Source organism: Gracilinanus agilis, chromosome 5 (assembly GCF_016433145.1).
Source record: "Gracilinanus agilis isolate LMUSP501 chromosome 5, AgileGrace, whole genome shotgun sequence".
NCBI classification, from domain to species: Eukaryota; Metazoa; Chordata; class Mammalia; order Didelphimorphia; family Didelphidae; genus Gracilinanus; species Gracilinanus agilis.
This window is the reverse complement of record NC_058134.1, coordinates 215,036,416-215,056,471: the sequence shown is the minus strand read 5'-3', so window position 1 is coordinate 215,056,471 and position 20,056 is coordinate 215,036,416. Positions and strand designations below refer to the sequence as shown.

Genomic DNA, 20,056 nt, shown 5'->3' with positions numbered 1-20,056 from the left:
CAACTCCTCCCTCCCCTTTCCCTGAGAGCCATCCCCTGGAACAAGGAACAAACTAGGAATCACAAGAGAAAAGGAGACACTAGTAAAACACTTCCACAGCAACTGCATCTGGTAGGATTATTTGAGAAATATTCATGAAGCCTTCATACTTCATAGGGTCATTTTTGTGGTTGCTCACTTGTTTCAGTTGTGTCCAACTCTTTGTGACCTCATTTGGAGTTTTCTTGGCAGAGATACTGAGTGGTTTGCCATTTCCTTCTCCAGCTCATTTTACAGATAAGGAAACTGAGGCAAACAGGGTTCAGTGATTTGTCCAGTGAACACTAGCTAGTGTATGAGGCCAAGTTTGAACTTAGAAAGAGGAGTCTTTCCACTCACTGCACCACCTGGTTGCCCCAAAGTGAAGCTGGAAAATGGAGGAATAGCTCTTAGAATCATAGCTCTAGAACAACAAGGAGGCACCTTAGAGGCCATCTGGTCTAACCCATTCATTTTCAAAATGAGGAAATTGTCACATAGTTAGCGAGCATCAGAGGTGGGATTTGAACCAAGTCCTTTGACAGTAAAGTCAATTTTCTTTCCCCTGTGCCCCATTACCTCGCTTAAGTACAGTGTTCTGTACTCATAGCTTCCTGTCTCTACAAAGAAGGGAAGGAGATGCACTTTCCCATCTTTTCTTAAGGGTCAGTCTTGGTGACCTTACAGTCTTACTAAGAAAACACAATACACACCCTCCAGAGAAATCAGAACCGTGAGTAGTAGAAGAAACATAGGAGGCCTGGGTCCTCTTCCCAACTCTTCTAAAAGCTAGCTACATGAGTTACCTTGGCCAAGTCCCTTAACTTGTCTGAACTTCTATTGTCTTAATCCACTTTGAATCTGTGAAATTAGAAAGGCAGGGTCCATGACCTCTAAGTGTCCTTCTGGCCCTGCATTCTAGGAAGTGGTAAGGACTTCTGATGTAGTTAGAACCACTTACCTAGAAATAAAGAATGGGTCAAACCATTGAAACCAGATTGCTTTGATGTCTTTTTTTCCCCTGTGGTCCAGACCTGTGGTTTCTCTGGTGAGGAAAACTTCTGGCAAATAAGATAAATTGGACTTAAGGAAGTCCCTTTTAGCTGCAATTCTTCCACCAAGGCTGATGGGCAGTTTCTCTGCAACTCCAAATCTTAGAAAGTGGTCTGGGTCCCAGAGGGGCTTCATGTCTTGCCCACAGTCACACCTCAGTGCAAGGCTAGCTGCTGTCCCCTGCAACATGCTTCCTCCCAGTGGTTACCCTTCTTCAAAAGGGCTTCAAGACAAGTATGCCCCCTACCTCATTGCTGTAAGTTGGGGCTGATGCTAGAAAGTTGCAAGCATGTGGAACTGAACCCTCAAGAGTTCCCCAAGGCTCCACCTAAGCAGCCAGAGCCTTCTGGAGGGCCAGCAGAAGTTAGAGGTCTTCTAGTTTTATGCCAGAGTAAACAAAGGGAGCTGGACTCTTTGACAAATCTTTGGGGAGGCCAGTCTGGAGCTGGGGGCTGTGCTCCTGGATATTAACTGGTCACTCTAGCTGTCTTCATCTCCTATTCCCCCTTCTCTGAGCAGTAAAGTCAAGTCAAATTCCTATGGCTCAGGGGTGGAGGCATGCTGGGATGCCTGGAGTACTAGGGATCATCTCCCAAAGCAGGAAGAGAGCCACAGATCTTGGATGGGTTTTTTAGCCTCTCCTTCCTGATCCCAGTTCCTTCAAACTCAGCACAGGGAACGCCAGACATAGCAGTGGTCAGCCTTCTAGAGGAGAAGGGAAAAATCAGTCTTCCTGCCAAATGGGGCTTACTCATTGGGGTATGTGGTTATTCTGATTATTTGGTGAATGAGAGGATGACAGCAAGCCTTGGGGAAGTTTTTCTGCCCAGACGTTTAGAGTCACTGAATAGTAGCAGGATGAGGGTCAACTTAAACAGCAAATAGAGGACCAAGCTCATTCTCCCCTTTACTAAGCTGCCAGTCAAGAGATGGGTTCTAATTCTCATTCTTATATTATCTGTTTTACCTATAATATTCTCTCTTCTGAAGTTCCTTCCAGCTCTGACATTCCAAGTTCTAAGGTCCCTCCCAGCTCTAAGCTGTGCTCTAAGCTCCTTCCCGCCTCTGATAGTCCCTCTTCTAAATTCTCTCTCACCTCTGACCTTCCCTGTTCTACAGTTCCTCACTGCCCCAACATTCTCTGTCCTAAGCTCCCTGCAGCTCTGACATTCCTTGCTCTCAGGCCCCTCTCAGTCCTGACATTCAGGGACTCTGTCTAAGGTCATTGCCTGGTGTCTTTCCTCCTGTCCTGCAGCCCGAGGAGCTGACCAACATCCTTGAGATCAGTAACGTGGTCTTCACCAGCATGTTTGCCCTGGAGATGATCCTGAAGCTGGCAGCCTTTGGCCTCTTTGACTACCTTCGGAATCCGTACAACATCTTTGACAGTATCATCGTCATCATCAGGTGCTAAGGGCTGGGTTGTCTCCCCACTGCTCCCCTCCATCCCTGTGGGTCAGGGCTGCTCCTCCCTCAGCCACATACACATCCAAGGTGCCCTCCCCAAGCAGAAAGGCTGAGCCCATCCACTTAAGGAGGTCTCAGTCCCACTCCTGGCTCCTTTCATCTCCCTGACCTCTACTCTCCATCATCCTGGTGCTGATTCTGCAGCCATAGTGTGATTCAGGCCTTCCCCCTCCTGCCACCTGCCTTGCAGGGTGTCCTCCAGAGTCCAAGAAAAAAAATGGAAAAAGATACTGTTCTCATCAGTCCATTTTGCTCAGCTTTGGTCAAAGGGTGAAGGGGTGGGAGGAAGCAGGTGACATGGAGGTTGAAGCTCTGGGCTAAAATGTAGCTTGGAGACTTAGGGGAATTTTAATGAACTCTACTACATCTGACCCTGTGACCAGGATGATCTTAGTGACTAAGGCAAAATAGTAGGAATAATCCATTTCTCCATTCCTCATTCTTCTCCCTACCCCCATGGCCATTCTCTCTTCTCTCCTCTGTCTCCCTTTTCTTTCCTCCCTGGCTCCTGATCCTGCTCTCCTTCCTCTTTACCTTTCTTCTCATTTTTCCTTCTTCTGCCTTTTTCCTTCATATCCAAATTTATATTTGGGGTCTCTCCCTCCCCCTTTCTTTGACACTCTTTTTATCTCTGTGTCTCTCCTCTCCTTTGTGCATCTCTGCCTTTCTCATGTCCCACCCTGCTGATCACCCTTTCTCTTCATTTCCTCTGGACTCTGTGCCTCCCTTGGGCCTCTGGATTCTCTTCAACTCTGCCATTCTCTCTGTCTCTCCCTTTCTTCCTCATTCTGTTCTTACTTTTTCTTTCCTCCATTCTACCCCTTCTCTTGGTGTCATCTCATTCCCTCTGCCTTGAACCTTCTTGGATATTTTCCTTTCTATTTTGCTTGTTCCTCTCTGCCTCAACTCCATTTTTCCTTCTGTTTCTTTCTTCTTCTCTGTATCTTGCCTCCTCTCTGTTCTTTTCATGCTCCCCCTTCTCTTTTGGTCCTAAACTCATCCTCTCTGCTCTGTCTTCTTCTGTTTCTCCCCCTTCCTATTTCTCTTTGTCTCTTCCCCCTTTCTCCTCTCCTTGATGCCCTTCCCTACTTGGCCCCTGCAGTATCTGGGAGATCATTGGCCAGTCAGATGGTGGCCTCTCAGTGTTGAGGACTTTCCGCCTGCTCCGGGTATTGAAGTTGGTCCGTTTCATGCCAGCCCTGCGCCGACAGCTGGTGGTTTTGATGAAGACCATGGACAACGTAGCCACCTTCTGCATGCTGCTTATGCTTTTCATCTTCATCTTCAGGTGGGTGAGCTATTGCAAGGTGCTAGCCACACACCTGCATCCTTCCAGAGGCTACCCAGGAACCAGCTCTGGTGAAGGACTCGATCTACTGCTGCCCCTTAAGACTCTTACACTATGGGGAGAGCACTCCAGGAGCAAAGGGTGCCCAAGCTACTGGGCTACTAGGGACTCTCCCTACAGCAGAAGGGCATTGGTAGTTCTATGAGGTTGGCACTCCTCTTGGCAGAGGACAGGAAGCAACTGTGTCCTGAGAACTCTGCTACCACTTGATTTTAAAGATTCAACCCCTTAAACAGAAATAGCCTCTGCCCTCAAAGAGCTTCCATTCTACTAGAGGGTAACACTCTGTACAGAGATAAGTGCAAACAAGATACTTAACAAACAATTGCCTCACTGGAGGCTTGGCACTTGCAATGACTTGGAGGAAGCGTGGTATGCTAAGAACTAGATAGAGTAGCAGCATTCTAGGCAAGGGGAATAGCTTTTAAGAGTATGGAGGTGGCAATGCCATTGATGGGCACCAGCAAGTCAGCCTATTTGGCTAGAATAGAGAATGCAAGAGGGAGAGTGATAGGAAAGGAGTTCAGAAAGCTGAGAACTTTGGAGGGATATGAATGAAGGAACTAGAAGGCATGGCCAGGCAGGCAGGAGGCTTGAGGGGAGGAAGGAGGTGATGATGGGAATGGGAACAGGCCTATTGGCTCTTGGTGGCCTTCGTTTGGGTGAAGGAGATTGGGGGTTGGACATGCTTCCCTCTGAGCCTTAGCCAATACTCTCTCCTGGCATCTGAGATGTTTCACTGGACCCTTCTCCTTCCTTCAGCATTCTAGGGATGCACATCTTTGGCTGCAAATTCAGCCTTAGGACTGACACAGGAGACACTGTTCCTGACCGGAAGAACTTTGACTCACTCCTCTGGGCCATTGTCACAGTGTTCCAGGTGAGGGTGAAACCTCCTCCCTCCCCTTAGTCTGGACCCCAAGCCCCAGAGCCAGCATAGTTTACCCTGCTGCCACACACACACACACACACACACACACACACACACACACACACCCCTCCATCCTCATCCTTATAGCTAGCACCCTGCAGATCCCAAAAGAGAAGTGGCTACCCAATCTCTAGCTGGGGAGTCAAGGACAAGGGGAGTAAAATGCAAATTGATAGAAAGGGGGAAAATGGAGATTGGCACAAGTCATGCCCAGGACCACTAAGTGGCCTTGTCAGCTTATTTCTGAGTAGTGCACAAATAAATAAAAGCATATGCAATTGGAGAGAGTGAGTAAGGATGGACATGCAAGTTTGAAGAAGTGTTCAAACAAAAAACAAAAAAAAATGTTCAACAAAAAACTAGTTAAAATGTAAAATTTTAGAATTTTAAAAAGAAGTACCCAAATGTGAGTACAGATGGGTACATACGTGCATATGAATGATTGAAAAAACACCTATGAGGGCACCCAAGCATGAGGACTGAGGAGTGAAAACGTGTATAAGAGGACCTGAACAAAGGGCGAGGGGGAGGGAGTGTACAAGTAAGATAGCATAAGGGGATCCACAGGAGGTCTTCCACTGTGGGGGAGGATGAGTTGAGAGGGGAGCGACCTAATCTGAGTGCCCGAATCAGCTTACAGCTCTTGGAGAGCCCTTCTACCTTTTTCATGAATTTGGCCCCTCTAGTGACTGATCTCCAGATGCCTCCTGGATATGCAGCTCCCTTCTTCCCCAGGCTCCCACTGGGCCCCCATCCTCTTTCCTCCTTGGGTCCCATTGGTCCTCCAGTGAACTATTGCCCCATCCTGGTCCTGGCACCCCTGGCCTGGTGACTCCCCTTCCTTCCCCTGCCTCACTGGGATTACCTACCTGGCTTCCACTCTGCAGATTCTGACCCAGGAGGACTGGAATATGGTGCTCTACAATGGCATGGCCTCTACTTCACCCTGGGCCTCCCTCTACTTCGTGGCCCTCATGACCTTCGGCAACTATGTTCTCTTCAATCTGCTGGTGGCCATCTTGGTGGAGGGCTTCCAGGCAGAGGTGAGGTGCCCTCCTAACCTGGCCGGGCAAGACAGGGCACAATCCTGGAAAGAGCATGGGACTGGAAGTTGGAGGACCTGAGTTCAGAGCTTCCTCATTTATGAACTAGGGATACTGTCTGCCTCACAGGGGATCCTAGGAAGAAAGTACTTTGGGAATCTCAAAGTGCTCTTAGAATGAGGACTATTCCCAGCAATGTCCTCCTCCTTCTCCTCTTTCTCCTCCTCCTCATCTGAGAAGGCTAGAGGAAGAAGGAAGTGAGTGAAGGTGCCTTAAGGATCAAAATGGAGGAGAGGATGCTGTCATGCCAGCCCTTGGGCAGGGGTTGGGGTCAATAGTCCCTCAAAGGTTCTTCTTCCTCCTCTGGGCACAGGTATGTGTGTGTTGGGGGTGCTAAGAACTAAATAGACTAGGTCTATACACTGGAGCTGGAAGGGAATGAATGAATCAGCTTTAACTATTCACCATGTGCCAAGCACTGGGCATGCAAATAGAGTCCTTGCCCTCAAGGAGTTTACATTCTGAGGGAAGAGAATGCACAGGAGTTAGAAGAGGAAGAAGAGGGGAGCTTGTGGCAGTATGATGCAGAGCTCCTTGTCCGAGGGGGCAGAGCCTATGTTCTGAAGGGAAGGAGATGAGGAGGATGGGCAGAGTTTTCATAGGGCCATGGATGTTACAGTGGCAATGCTGATTCATCGATCAGTCAAACAATGAGCATTTATTAAATAGCCATATTCTGACCTTTTTGAGGGGTAGAAGAGGACCAGCCTCTCTCTCCACAAATATTTCTTGGAGCCAAGCTTTGTGGTGGGTTGAGGCTCTTGGCTCCCTCTTTACCCCTCCTTATTGCCCTTATTGTCCAACCCTGGAACTTGAAAAACAACACAAAGATTCTGGCTTGAATATTAACTATGTGGCTACAAGAAAGTCACTTTCTCCAAACCTTAGTTTTATCATCTGTAGCATGGGGATATGAAGCCCATTTCATGTGCCTCACTGAGTAAGGAATAAAGCACTTGGTAAACCTTAGAGAATGATAGAAATGTGGAATGTTGCTGCTTAACTCTCTGCCAGGGGGATGCCAACCGTTCCTATTCAGATGAGGACCAGAGCTCGTCCAACATAGAAGAGTTTGACAAATTCCGGGAGGGTCACGAAGGCCATTTTGGTAAGGGATGCCCTACCTGCACATGCTAGGAGCCCTTGTCAGAGCAGTCCAGAAAAGCCAAGGATCTGAGCAGCATTCATTGAATCCCCAGACATGGAGGGAGGGATGAAACATTGACCATGAGGAAAGCCCAGGTTCTTTTAGGTTTGCTATGCTCCATTTTATGCTAAGCAAGATGGAGAAAACAACACGTCTTTGAGAACATCTCTCTGCTCGGTGTGATGACACTGGGGGCAGGGGGCAGTGTCACACAGAGAGCACTGGTTCTCCAGGGAAGGACTGGGGCTTGCTTTCAGGTTTCAGTATTTACTGTATGGCTTGGTGCAAGTCATTTCCCATCTGTGAGCCTCATTTTCCTCCTCTGTAAAATGGGGATGAGCAGATTGGCACTCACCATCTCCCAGGGTTGTAGTGAGAGGGCTGTGCTTTCTGTGTACCTTAAAGTATTGGAAGAAATGGAAGCTGTGTAGACTAATGAAGAGCTACTGGCATGTGGGTACATGGGAGCAATAGGACTTGAGTGAGGTGAGACAGGAGAAGGCCCCAGTGGAGGAGAAAGTCAGCAAGGGAATCTGCTTCCCTCCCCTCTCTGTGTCTGAATCGCTGTGTCTCTCCCTTTCCCTCTGCCCTTCTCCATCTTTGGACCTTTCCTTTCAGATGTCAAGCTTTGCCCCATCCCCATGACCCCTAATGGACACCTGGACCCAAGCCTTCCTCTGCCTGGCACCCTGGCCACCACAGGGGGCGTACCCCCCGGCCCTTGCCACTCTCTGCAGCCTGACCAGGTGCTTATAGCCCTGGACTCCAGAAAGAGCAGCGTGATGTCTCTGGGGAGGATGAGTTATGACCAGCGGTCTCTGGTGAGTCATGGTGGGATCTGTTCAGCTTGTCAAGGCCACTATGTGTTTTCCTTGCTGCTGGATGAGGCTTCTAAGGGTCCTTTGAGCCCTTTCCCTTTTTGAACAGCCCAGAAATGAACTTGCTCTGAGTTGTCCTACTAACATTATGACAGAGAACCTTTGTCCTTGAAGAGAACAGATTGTAGTGGAAAGGGATCTGGGTTCAAATTCAGCTCTCTCACTTATTGCCTGTGTGTCTTTGGCCAAGTTCTGTCCTCTCTCTGGGTTGCAGCTTCCTCTGTAAAAGAAGAGACTCAACTCAATAATTATTGAGATCCTTTGAAACTAACATTGAGCCATCGATATATTCTCATAGATTTGGAGTTATCTTAAAGGAACTTTAAAGATCATATATTGCAACACCCCCTCCCCATTTTACAGGTGAAGAAATTGATGAACATAGGGGTGCATGGCTTGCCTATGACCATAGCACAAGATCTGAAGCCAGGGCCAGCTCTCATTTGTCGCTGTACTCCCCCCAATACTAAGCACCGTACTTTGCACATGGTAGTGCTTAATAGATTCTTGTTGAATAAACGAGCCAGGAATTTCAAAGAATGATGGCCAAAAGTAACTATATAGTTTTAAGGATAACCCTTACAAATGAGGGAAAGGGGAAGATTTCCTGTAGGAGGTAATGCTTGGAAAGCAGGTGAGCTCTGATAGGTGCTAGAGGTTCTGAGGGTCCCAGTAAAAGAGGGAGAGCATTACAAACGTAGGAGAAAGCCCATGCAAAGCCTTTGAGGTGGGGATGAATATCATATATGGGGAAGATCAAAATGAGTGAAAAGCAGAGTATGTGAAGGGGAATCATGAATCGATTAGGAAGATTTTCAGTGCTAAATAGAGGAAGTTACATTTTGTCCTGAAGAACATAGATAGCCACTGAAGCTTCTTGAGTAGGAGAATGACGTGGTTAGATGTGAGCTCTAGGACTGTCAGTTTGGCAGCTGTGTGGAGGAGGGATTAGAGAAGGGAGAGACTAGAGGCAGGTACACATGGCCAGCCTTAGGGAGTTTACAGTTAGGTGAAGAGATTAGATACCGAACAACTATAAGTGAACTCTTACATGATAGGTGCATTGGAAAGTTAGAAAGCAAGGTACTATGTGAGATCAAAGGTCATTTGAGCCAGGAAATCAGGGTAGGCTTCATAAAGGAGGTGATATCTGAACTGACCTTAAGAGGAAAGACTGGAATTACAACTGATCTTCCAAGTGCAGGAAAGTAAAGATAGAGAATCAGGAAAATACAGTGTGTGGGTTATAGGGTATGTTTCCTGTTTGGGAGTGAGTAGAACACTTGGCTAGAACATAGAGCACATGGAGGGGGTAGTGTGAGACCAGGCCAGAAATGTAGGTTGTTGGTCTGTTTTGGAAAACCTTGACTGCCAAGCAGAGGAGTTTGTACTTTCCCTGGTAGGCAGTAGAGAGCAATAGAAGATTTCTGAGCAGGAGGGTGATGTGCCCTGCTCCTTACTCTCTCTCACTTGCGCTCTCTATCTGTCTCTCAGTCTAGCTCTCGCAGCTCCTACTATGGGGCCTGGGGCCATAGTGGAGCCTGGGCTAGCAGAAGATCCAGTTGGAACAGCCTGGCCCGGGGCCATAGCCTGAAGCACAGGGCACCCTCTGCAGAACATGAGTCACTCCTCTCTGGGGAGAGGGGACGGACAACAGAGGGGGAGCGGGATGATGGAGCCCCTCGGGGCCCACCCTATCATCCACCTTCCCACCCCCATCACCATCACCACCACCTCCACCATCCCCATCGCTACCGCCATCGTCGGACACTCTCCCTCGATACCAAGGATTCACTGGACCTGGCAGAGTTGCCAACGCCAGTCCCTCATGCTCATCTGAGGTCCACTCGGAAGGTGGGCACAGGCCCGGGCACCAGTGAGCACCAGGACTGCAATGGCAAGATGCCCAACATTGCCAAAGATGTCTTCACCAAGATGGACAACCGGAAGGATCATGAGGAGGATGAAGAAGAGATTGATTATGTGAGTAGTTGTGAGGGGGTTTGGGGACAAAGAGAGACAGGGCAGGGCAGGGAAGTGGACACTGCAGAGAGGGAGGCCCAATGGACAGGTTCCTAGCCACCCAAGATATCATCTGTCTTGGGAAATGAGAACCACCAGCTTTAAGCTGCCCCTGGGGGAAGGAGTTCACCCTAAAAGGGAGAAAGGATGGGTGCCTCCAGGCCTGGATCATGTCGAATTGGCTATGTAATTCTGGGCAGAAAATTCCTTTTCTGGCCTTCAGTATTCTCATCTGTTGAATAAGGAGATTGGAATAGATAGTATTACCATTCCTCCCAGTCCTGACATTCCCTGTTCTAAGGCCCCTCCTGGTTCTTACAGCCCCTGTTCTAAGGTTCTTCCTAGCTCTGACACTCCCTGTTTTAAGCCCCTTGTTGAACCCTGTGTCTGTCATCTAGCATGCTAGCCTACCCTCCTCATTTGGTGTTGTCTGTGAGTCAGATGAACATGCCATCCCACCTGCCTCCATTCTAGAATTTTCCCAGGATCCCCATTTCATCAGGCTCCCCAGCCTGCACTTTGCTGGTCCTTGGTCATCTGGAAAATATTGTCGGGGCCACATGCTTCCTCCTCCTGTCCTTGTGGCCCTTCTCCCTTTCTCCATGATCTTTCCAATATCACTAACAATGACTTTGTTGTTACATTTGCCAGCTCTTTCAGGACCCATCTGGACCAGGGTCTAGCATTTCCCAAGGCAGCTGAATGCTCTCTTCCTTTTTTCCTGCCCGTCTCGGGTCGACCTCTCTGTTAATTACTTTTGCCCTTCTATTTCCTGTACAAATGTCCTTCCCCTTGCTACCCTGTTTTCTGTATCATTGTCTCATCCATCTCAGGCAGAAGTTGTACCCCTTTTCTTCCCAGGAGAGCTTAAGGAAATCTCCCTGTCTTGTTGTCATTAGAGTCTCCAGCTGGTTTTTAAATCTCAGTAGGCTGGTGAGTTCTCGGTGTACTCACATCAGACTCTTCGGGCCATTCCCATTTTTCTTCCTCCTTGAGATTGACTGCCTTTGATTCTTTGGTGTTTCATTCTTAAATATGCCTCATCCTTACCTGGGCTGATTTTCTCTGAAACATAGAACTCCATGAGATTCTTCTTATCTTTTCTCTTAACTCTGAAATCCACTTTCCCCAACTCACGGATGCACCCTATATTTATTAAGAGCCTACTGTGTGAAAGGTGAGAGATAATATGGTTCTAATGGATAACAATAAATTCCAAATGAGCCACAGATCTGTGGTGGTGAAGGGGACATTCCACACTGATGAAATCACAGGTCCAAGTTCCCTCATCTAGGAACTGTGGATATAGAGATAAAAAAAACAAACAAACAAACAAAAAAAAACCAACCAATTTCCTTGCCCTCAGGGAGCTTAGAATCAACCATGATTCCAGAAAGAACTCACTCAGGGCTGATTGTAGGGATTGTCAATCAATTCATTACTGTGGATTAAGCCTTCACTGTGTACTCTGTAGTCACCCCGGAAGGAGGTTGAGGGGTGGGATAGAAAAGGAGAATCCTTGCCCTCAGGGATCTTCCAGTCATTGCCTCTATTCAGAAGTAGAACCTGAGATGGGAGCCCCTGCATTTGAAGTTGAAAAGGGAATGGTGGAATGAAGAAGAAAGGAGATGGCCCTGGGCAAATTTGGAGGTAGCCATCCTTGGATGTCTACTGTGAGTGAGGAGATCACGGTGCCAACAGTTTGCCTCACCATCCATGAACTCCATTAGCAGTAAAGGAGCTGATATATTTTAGTTCTTATCAGCCAGGATGACTCAGAGATAAGGTCTGACGGAAGGAGCTGGGGAACAGGTTTTTTTCATACTGACCCCTGGGCCCTCTCACCCCTCCCTACCCCAACCAGAGCCTGTGTTTCCGAATTCGGAAGATGATCGATGTTTACAAGCCGGACTGGTGTGAGATCAGGGAAGACTGGTCTGTCTACCTCTTCTCTCCTGAGAACAGGTGGGTGAGATCTGGACTGGCAAGGAGGATGGGAGGGGGAACAGTGCCAGAACTGAGGTGCTGAGGGACCCATCTCCAAAACCAAGAGGGCCTGGGGCTGGGCTACCTGGGATGCTACCTTGAGGGGGCAAAATGGTGTAGTGGACAGAGAACTGGCCTCAAAGCAAGGAGGACTAGAGTTCAAATTCTGCCTCTGATTCATTTGGGCAAGCCACTTAACCTCTCTAGGATTCAGGATTGCAGAGAAGGGCCTCCCAGCATTGGTAGAGGGGGTTTGCTAATCTAGGAGTTGCCTATACCAATGAAATCTCAAGTCTAGGTCCCATCCCAGTGACTTGGTGCCTACTTCGTTGGGTTGTTATGACTCTTAGGTCAAGTGATAGGTGTAAAAAAACTTTTAAAACTGTAAAGGTCTAGTTCAATAGGGGGCAGTGGGATGGAGTATTGGGAATTTGGAGCCAGAAAGCCCGAGTTCAAATCCCAGTCCTTCCTCTTTCTCACCTATGTGTAATTGAGCGTCACATAACCCTTCTTGACCTCAGTTTCCTTTTTTTGTTCAATAGAGGAGTTAGACTAGACACTCTCTAAGTTTTTTCCTAGCCCTAAAACTCTGAAGTTGATGTCTATTATTATTATTATTATTAACTCCAACCAGGGATGGATAGTTCAACTGAATTCCATAAACATTTCCTGAGTGCCTACACCCTGAACTCTGGGCACTGGCTAGATGAAGGTGAAAATACACAGTGCTCTGAATTGATTGGCTCAGCCAACCAACCTTTCAAACAAAATTTATTAAGTACTTACTGTATGGCTGAAGCAGTTTATTGTCTGGCACCGAGTAGGTGCTAAATCATTGGAACCTGGGATCATAGATCTGGGTTTGGAAGGGCCTTAGAGGCCATGTAGGATACCTGCCCTCCACCCCCAACCATTTTACAGATGAAGAAAATGAAGCCAAGAGAGGTTAAGTGATTGACCATGGTCACACAGCTAGTAAGTGACAGAAGCAAGAAATGCATGTTGGCTGATAGGCATGTGCATGTGTGCACACATATGTGTGTGAATATGTATGCATGTATACACACATTTCTATGTGTGTGCATGTGTACATATACATGTGTGTGTGATTACGTGTGCATGGTGGATAAGCATAAAGATGATACAATACAAGGTAGAGGAGCAGGAGAGGTAAAGGAGAAATCCAAAAAGCTTTAGGAAAACTGGAGGAGGGAGAGGACTCTTTTGTCCCTCTCTCCCTAATAGTCTGGCCCTTAAAAGACTGGATGGCCCCTAATATCGAGGATATTATCCAAGGAGTTACTGTGCAGCCGTGGGTTGGACTAGATGCCCTCTGTGATCCCTCATCCTTGTGAGATGAGGGAAGGTTTTTTGGAGGAGGAGCATCTAGCTGAGCCTGCTCTAGGAAGTAAGTGTGAAGTGGGGAGATAGAAGAAGGGGCTAGGTTAGAATTGGTTGTTGCATTTTCAGTGGGATTTTTTCCTCTGTAAGTGGAGGCAATCTTACCCTAAATGGCCAAGAATGTGGAGAGCCCATCACTCTTTCCTGGAATTGCCCTGGAATTCATGTGCTCTCTATGAGATCACTCTTTCTGTCCTAGAATAGCCACCCTCATTCTGCCCTAGTCCCCTCCTCTAGCTGCTCTCCATCAGGCTCAGACCCAGGCTTAGGGGAGAGAGGCTGAGTTTGAGGATGTCCATCTTCTTCCAGGTTCCGGGTCCTTTGCCAGACCATCATTGCCCACAAGCTCTTTGACTATGTCGTCCTGGCCTTTATCTTCCTCAACTGCATCACCATTGCCTTGGAGAGGCCCCAGATAGAGGCTGGCAGCACTGTGAGTGGGGCCCCAGTACACACCCCCCCATCGAGGGAAGGGACCTGGTAGGTGGGAGATGGGAGTGGGGCTGGGGTTCTTTCAGGTATTCCTTCAAGCCTTATATCTGGGGTTAGGAAATCTGGACTCCAACCCTGTTTCTGTCACTTTCTAGCCATGTGATGTGACCATGTACCATGGGGAACAATAGAAAGCCCTAAATTTGGAACCAGAGGACCTGAGTTCAAATTCTACCTCTGCTGCTTACTCCCTATGTGATCTTGAGCCAGAGACTCATATTTCTCCTTTGTCAAATGATGGGATTGTACTCTGTGACCTCTGAGATCTTTTCCCAGCTCTAGATATAAAATCTTATGATTTCCTATGAAGAACAATTTAACTTAGATCCAACTTACACTGACCAAGGGACGCTGGGTTTCCAAAGAAAGCTTCCTGGGACTCTGGGTTACAGTGTGGGGTATAGGTGATATGAGATCCAGGATGGACAAGGGGGATAATTTATTGCAGTGAGGGAGAGAAGCATAACAGATTGGAAAGAATGATGGGATTATCACAAGGAGGAAAACACAGGAAGAAGAGGGCTCAGAGATCCTCCTGGGGCTCAGTTTTAGTCTCCTCTTCTCTTTTCAGGAGCGAATATTCCTCACTGTGTCCAACTACATCTTCACCGCCATCTTTGTTGGGGAGATGACCCTAAAGGTAGGTTATCGGCAGTGGAAAATCCAAACATTCCATCTTCTAGGGATGGCTCTTCCCTAAGCTACTTCCCTAAGCTTCTTGACCCCCACAGATTAAGTGGAATCCTTGTACTCCCTCCCTCATCTGTATATCCAACCTTATTCTCAGCAAAGGATCTAGTATCAGTCATTTACTCCTTAGTATGAATTTCAGTCACTGGGTTTTCAACATCAGGTGCATTTGAATTTTAAGACTTACCTCCAAAGGGTGAAATAAAAAAGTTCCCTCCTGTCTCCCACCTCACTAAAAGGAGGTGTAAGCATATAGAACTGATAGGAGAGGTATTTAGGAACAGAGGATTCTCTTCCACTCCCAAATAACCCCAGCTGTATCTCTGTCCCTTCCTCTGGTTCTTCAGCTCCTTCATGGCACAGATGTTGTCCCTGGAATCAGTTAGTGTTCTACCTAGACAGAGACAGAGTCACATTGTTATATAGCGGATGTGGGACTGGTCTTTGGTTTGTGAAGCAGGGCAGCAGCTGTCCATGGTTCTGATGAGGGCACTGTCTTGTCTCTCACTAAGAAAGCTTTGGAAGTAGCCTATACAGTCAAGGACAGTCTAGGCCTCTGGAATGGTGTTTCTTACACTGGCCTTCATCTCATGGGGCTGAACTGGGTGATGGGAAGGGAGGAAGAACAGGGCGATGAGGTGAAATGGCTTTGGGGAAGAGCGCAGCATCTCTAGGGAATCTAGTAGCTGGAAGGCTCTCCCTCTATGGTGCCTTTCTTGGGGGAAAGCCTTGAGATATAAAAATCTTAGACATAGAGTATGCCACAGGGCTGGGCAAGAAGGGTTCTTTGTCACAAGGTAAGCAACAGGCTGTGTCCTTAACAATATATTCCGATTGTTCCTTATTCTCTTCTGTGTGCCAAAATCCTAGGCAGTCAGGACCATCACACTAGAATACTTGGGTTCTACCCAATGCATCAATTTTCCCATAGAGGAATTAGGACTAATAATTATTGCTCCCCACTTCCCTAGGAAGTAGTTAGGTGGTTCAGTAGATAAGGTGCTAAACTTGGAATTAGTAAGATCTGAATTTGAATCCTGCATCAGATCTTTTCTAGCTGTGTGACCCTGGGCAAGACATTTAATCTCTCTAGGCTTCAGTTTTCTCATCTATAAAATGGGGATAGTAATAGCACCTACCTCTCAGGATTATTATTAGGCTCAAATGAAATGTTATGATGTCAAGTGCTTTGCCCTTTAGGAATGTTAGTTTTTAGTCCTGTTATCATTACTTTTCTCAGGGCTCTGTTATGAGGGTCTGATTGGACAGAAGTTCTGAAAGTGCTTAGGAGTCTTTGTACCCAAATCTTGTGCCCAAAGCATGTGAGGGAGAAGGCAGCAGAGAGCTTCTGAATTCTTCTAACCTCCTGATAAGTTCAAATATATGACCTTTAGTGGGGTTCATTCTGGATAAGAGAAGGCATGTATGTATGTGATAGGTCTCTTTAAATATTTGGGGGGCGGTGTCATGTGAAGAGGGATTCAGTTTGTCTGGTTTGGTCCCAGAGGGCAGAACTAAATGCACTTTGGGACAGTACAAAGATAATCATTTAAGCTTGAGGTCAGGCATAATACCCAATAATGAAAGCCAGCCCAAAGTAGGATGGGTAGCCTCAGGAAGCAGTGGGCATTCCGTCACTAGTGGTCTTCAAGCAAATGTTCAGTGGCCCCTCACATCAGAGATATTATTCAAGGGATGACTGTTCAGTCATGGGTTTGACCAGATGTCTTTTGAAGCCCCTTATCCTTGTGAGGTTCTGTGGCACTCCTCTACCTTTGTCTCTGCTACACTCCTCCTGCCCTTGCCAGGTGGTCTCCCTGGGCCTATATTTTGGGGAGCAGGCCTACCTCCGAAGCAGCTGGAACATCTTGGATGGCTTCCTGGTCTTTGTGTCTCTCATTGACATCGTGGTCTCTGTGGCCTCCGCTGGAGGAGCCAAGATCCTTGGGGTTCTCCGGGTCCTTCGCCTCCTCCGGACGCTTCGCCCACTGCGGTGAGGTTGCCTTTGGTCACCTCCCCCTGCTCTCTAATTCCTGCCCCACCAGCCCTTCCCAGGGGACCTCTGGTGCCAAATCTAGTTAGTACACAGATACTAACAGGTACCTATGATATTTCTCAGCTTCTCTTTCTTCATTTATAAGATGAGGGGAGTAGCTTGATTATCTCCAATTCTAGACCTCTGATCCTATGACCTTTCACTTTTTTGGTGCCATGAGGGTGGGGTGGGAAATAGCCTCCCCCACTCCATCTCTAACTGTTGTCATCTTGACACACAACTGCAGGGTCATCAGCCGTGCCCCAGGGCTGAAGCTTGTGGTGGAGACTCTGATCTCGTCCCTCAAGCCCATTGGAAACATTGTCCTCATCTGCTGTGCCTTCTTCATCATCTTTGGCATCCTAGGGGTGCAGGTGAGTGACTAGAGGACTTAGGGGAGGGGTGGGAGCCCAGGACTGGCTCTGAGTCTTTGGGTGATGGAAGATAGAGAATGTTGAAGAGAACACTGAGATCAGTCTATTCATTTTACAGATGACATTAAAGCTCAGGGACATGAAGAGATTTGCCATGTAGGTAGTAAGTGGCAGAGGAAGGATTTAAACTTAGGGGGAGAGAGAGAGAGAGAGAGAGCAAGTGAGCACATTTACTAAATGTTATCATCAGGCAGTCACTGTGCTAAGGACTAGAAGCAAGTCTGCTCTCAGGAAGCTTCTGCTTTAATGGGAGAGACACAACCAATAAATGAGAGATAGAAAGTAGGGGTGTTGAGGGGGTAACCTGGTGCTGGATGTCTCAGAGTGGAGGAGATGATCAGGAAGTTCCATGGAAGTCTGAAGCCAGGCAGGATTAGCTACAAACAGGGGGGTTTCTGGGGCAGGTTCCAGTTTTCTGGGGGAGAAGAGGTAGATACGAGGCCTCAGAGTTTGCCCAGCGCTCATAAGTGAGGTAGAGATGATTGGGAGGCAGTGGTGGTTTCTGAGCTGGGCTGGAAGGATGGGTAGGTGTCCAAATGCAGAAACAAAGGGAGAGAGAGGCTTTCCATGAGTGGGAAGTGACATGCAATGACCAGATGACAGGAGAGCTGGCAGCATGCTCAAGGAGGGTGAGCAGCCCAGTCCATTTGGAGCACAGAGTAATAATGTGACGTCAAGTGGACAAGGGAGTTTGGGGTTAGGCTCAAAAAAGCTTTGAGTACCAGGATGAGAAGAATGGATTTAGAGGGAACTACAAACCGTTTTCCATCTGTTAGACGCTCCTTGAGGCCAGAGAAGGTTTCATTTTTAACTTTGGGTCTCCAGCACCTGCCATGGTACCTGGGACACAGCAATGTTTCCTGAGCTCCTCCTCTCGGGAAGCTTCCAGTAGAATAGAGTAGATAAGACCCTCGGCCAGATAACATTGAGCCCTGGACATGGTGGGATTAGGAAACCTGAGTTGAAGCTCTAGCTGTCATTTCTTGGCTGCGTTATCTTGGGCAGGTCACCTCATCCTTGAGGTCCTAAACACTGCCCAGCCTTGTAGGACTGGGCACGTCACTTCCCTTCCATAACACCTATAACTTGCCCATTGACATGGGCATTGTCATTGTCCATCAACAGTGGAAATGAATTCACTGAATTAATGCTTGTTAATTGTTTAATTGACTGATGCTGTGTCTTGTGTAATTTAATGGGTTCAGTTACTAGTTTACCTTGTTAAATTGATTTGTGAAACCCTTTAGAAAACATTGGCCTATAGAGTTTACCAGATAAGGGCTGGGGCCTGGGACATGTCATTTCAAGCTCCTAGGAAACTCTTGGATAAGGAAAGTCCCGATCCCAGAGCAGGGGGACAACTTTCTGTAACTTATAATTTTTGAGAACTGCCTGGAGTTTCCAAGTATAATATTAATAGTCCTGAAATGTCGTGAGTACGGTGGTTGATGTTTGATGTTGGAGCAGCTAGGTGACACAGGAGATAGAATGCTGGGCCCAGAGTCAGGGAGACTCATCTTCTTGAGTTCAAATCCAGTCTCAGACACTTGCTAAGTGAGTGACCCTGGGTAAGTCACTTCACCCCGTTTTTCTCAGTTTCCTCATCTGTAAAATGAGTTGGAGAAGGAAATGGCAAACTACTCCAGCATCTCTGCCAGGAAAACCCTAAAAAGAGGTCACAAAGAGTCAGACATGACTGAAACAAATGAATAACTGCATGGTTCTTGTTTCAGTAGTGGTAGGGCTGGAAGACTCTGAGATTCTCTCTAGCTCTGACATTCTGAGCGTTTTTGTTCTAGTAAGCTTTTTTATTTTTATTTTTTTTTAAATTCTCTTCTGTCTTACATGCTAAAAATAGATTCCAAGGCAGAAGAGCAATAAAGGCTAAACAATTGGAGTTAAGTGACTTGCTCAGGGTTACACAGTTAGGAAGTGTATGAGGTCGGGTTTGAATCCAGAACCTCTGTCTCTGGGCCTGACTCTCTATCTAGCTGCCCCTAAATGTAAGTTCTTTGAGGCAGACTTTCATTTTTTTCTTTGTATCCCCCAGTCCTCAACACAGATCCTTACACACAGCAGGTAATGCTTATCCATGGGATTAAAGACTCCATTTCACCTGAATATAGATTTAGAGCTAGAAGGGATGCTAAAGGGCATGTAAATCTAATGCCCCAATTTTAAAGAGGGGGAAACTGAGGCTCAGGGAGGTTGTATTGCCTAAGGGCAGCCAGTAAGTGCCTTCAAATCCTGGACTCTTGGTTCCAAATCTCATGAGCCTTTGGGCTGTCCCTCTTCACTTCTCCATGATTCATTCCTGCCCAGTTGGGGTTGGATAAAATGATCCCAGATATACCTTCCATGCCTGGAGATTCTGAGAATAGGTAAGAGGCGATAGGCTTCAGAACATCAACCCTCTCTGTTCCAAGAAAGAGAGGAGCGGAGCGGGGGGATGCCTTGGCCATCCACAAGCCCCTTCTCACTCTGGCCAGGGGTGGCCCCATTGCTGAAGGAGCCCCGAGGCCAGGGGGCAGAGTCTGGGCAGATTGATGGGGAAGGGCGTCCTGTGCCACTGCTTCCCTAGGCTAGGCTGGACCCTCCCTGGCACACCCAGCCCTGCTTCACGAGCCTGAGTCCACCCACGATGATATTTTTTTCCTTCTCTTGGCTCTTTATTTTGGGATTTTGCTGCAGAGGAACACAGGGAGTGGGTGTTTCTTGCCTCTCACAGAGTGAGCTATACATAGTCTGTAGCCCGGATCCCGGGGCCCACGTGTCCACCCATCCCCACCTTATGGAGCGGGTGCCACTGGGCAGGCCAGTGGCTGCCGCTGCACAGACGACTCATTTCGGAGAGAGGGGTCAGGAGGGCAGCTGTCTTATGTTTGTTTGTTTGTTTCTTTGTTTTTCTGGAAGCAAAATTTTTTTTTCTCTCTATTCAGATATCCAGTCCCACATCCAGGCACCAGGGACCCAGGATTCCAACCTTCCCTTTCCTCTCCTCATCAGATTAACCCCCTCTAGAATCTCAGAGTCAGAATTAAAAACTCAGTG

The 20,056-nt window shown here is 47.5% G+C and overlaps 1 protein-coding gene across 1 annotated transcript in view; it reads left to right on the top strand.

Moving 5' to 3' along the window:
• CACNA1I (calcium voltage-gated channel subunit alpha1 I) overlaps positions 1-20,056 on the top strand; it is a 170,538-nt gene that overhangs the window by 109,243 nt on the left and 41,239 nt on the right. The window contains exons 10-21 of the mRNA XM_044679111.1: positions 2,327-2,478; positions 3,641-3,826; positions 4,649-4,766; positions 5,705-5,860; positions 6,935-7,028; positions 7,686-7,888; positions 9,440-9,928; positions 11,832-11,932; positions 13,664-13,787; positions 14,418-14,486; positions 16,345-16,529; positions 16,819-16,945. Of these exons, the coding sequence (XP_044535046.1) occupies positions 2,327-2,478; positions 3,641-3,826; positions 4,649-4,766; positions 5,705-5,860; positions 6,935-7,028; positions 7,686-7,888; positions 9,440-9,928; positions 11,832-11,932; positions 13,664-13,787; positions 14,418-14,486; positions 16,345-16,529; positions 16,819-16,945 (2,004 nt within the window). The remainder of the gene's footprint in view (positions 1-2,326; positions 2,479-3,640; positions 3,827-4,648; positions 4,767-5,704; positions 5,861-6,934; positions 7,029-7,685; positions 7,889-9,439; positions 9,929-11,831; positions 11,933-13,663; positions 13,788-14,417; positions 14,487-16,344; positions 16,530-16,818; positions 16,946-20,056) is intronic.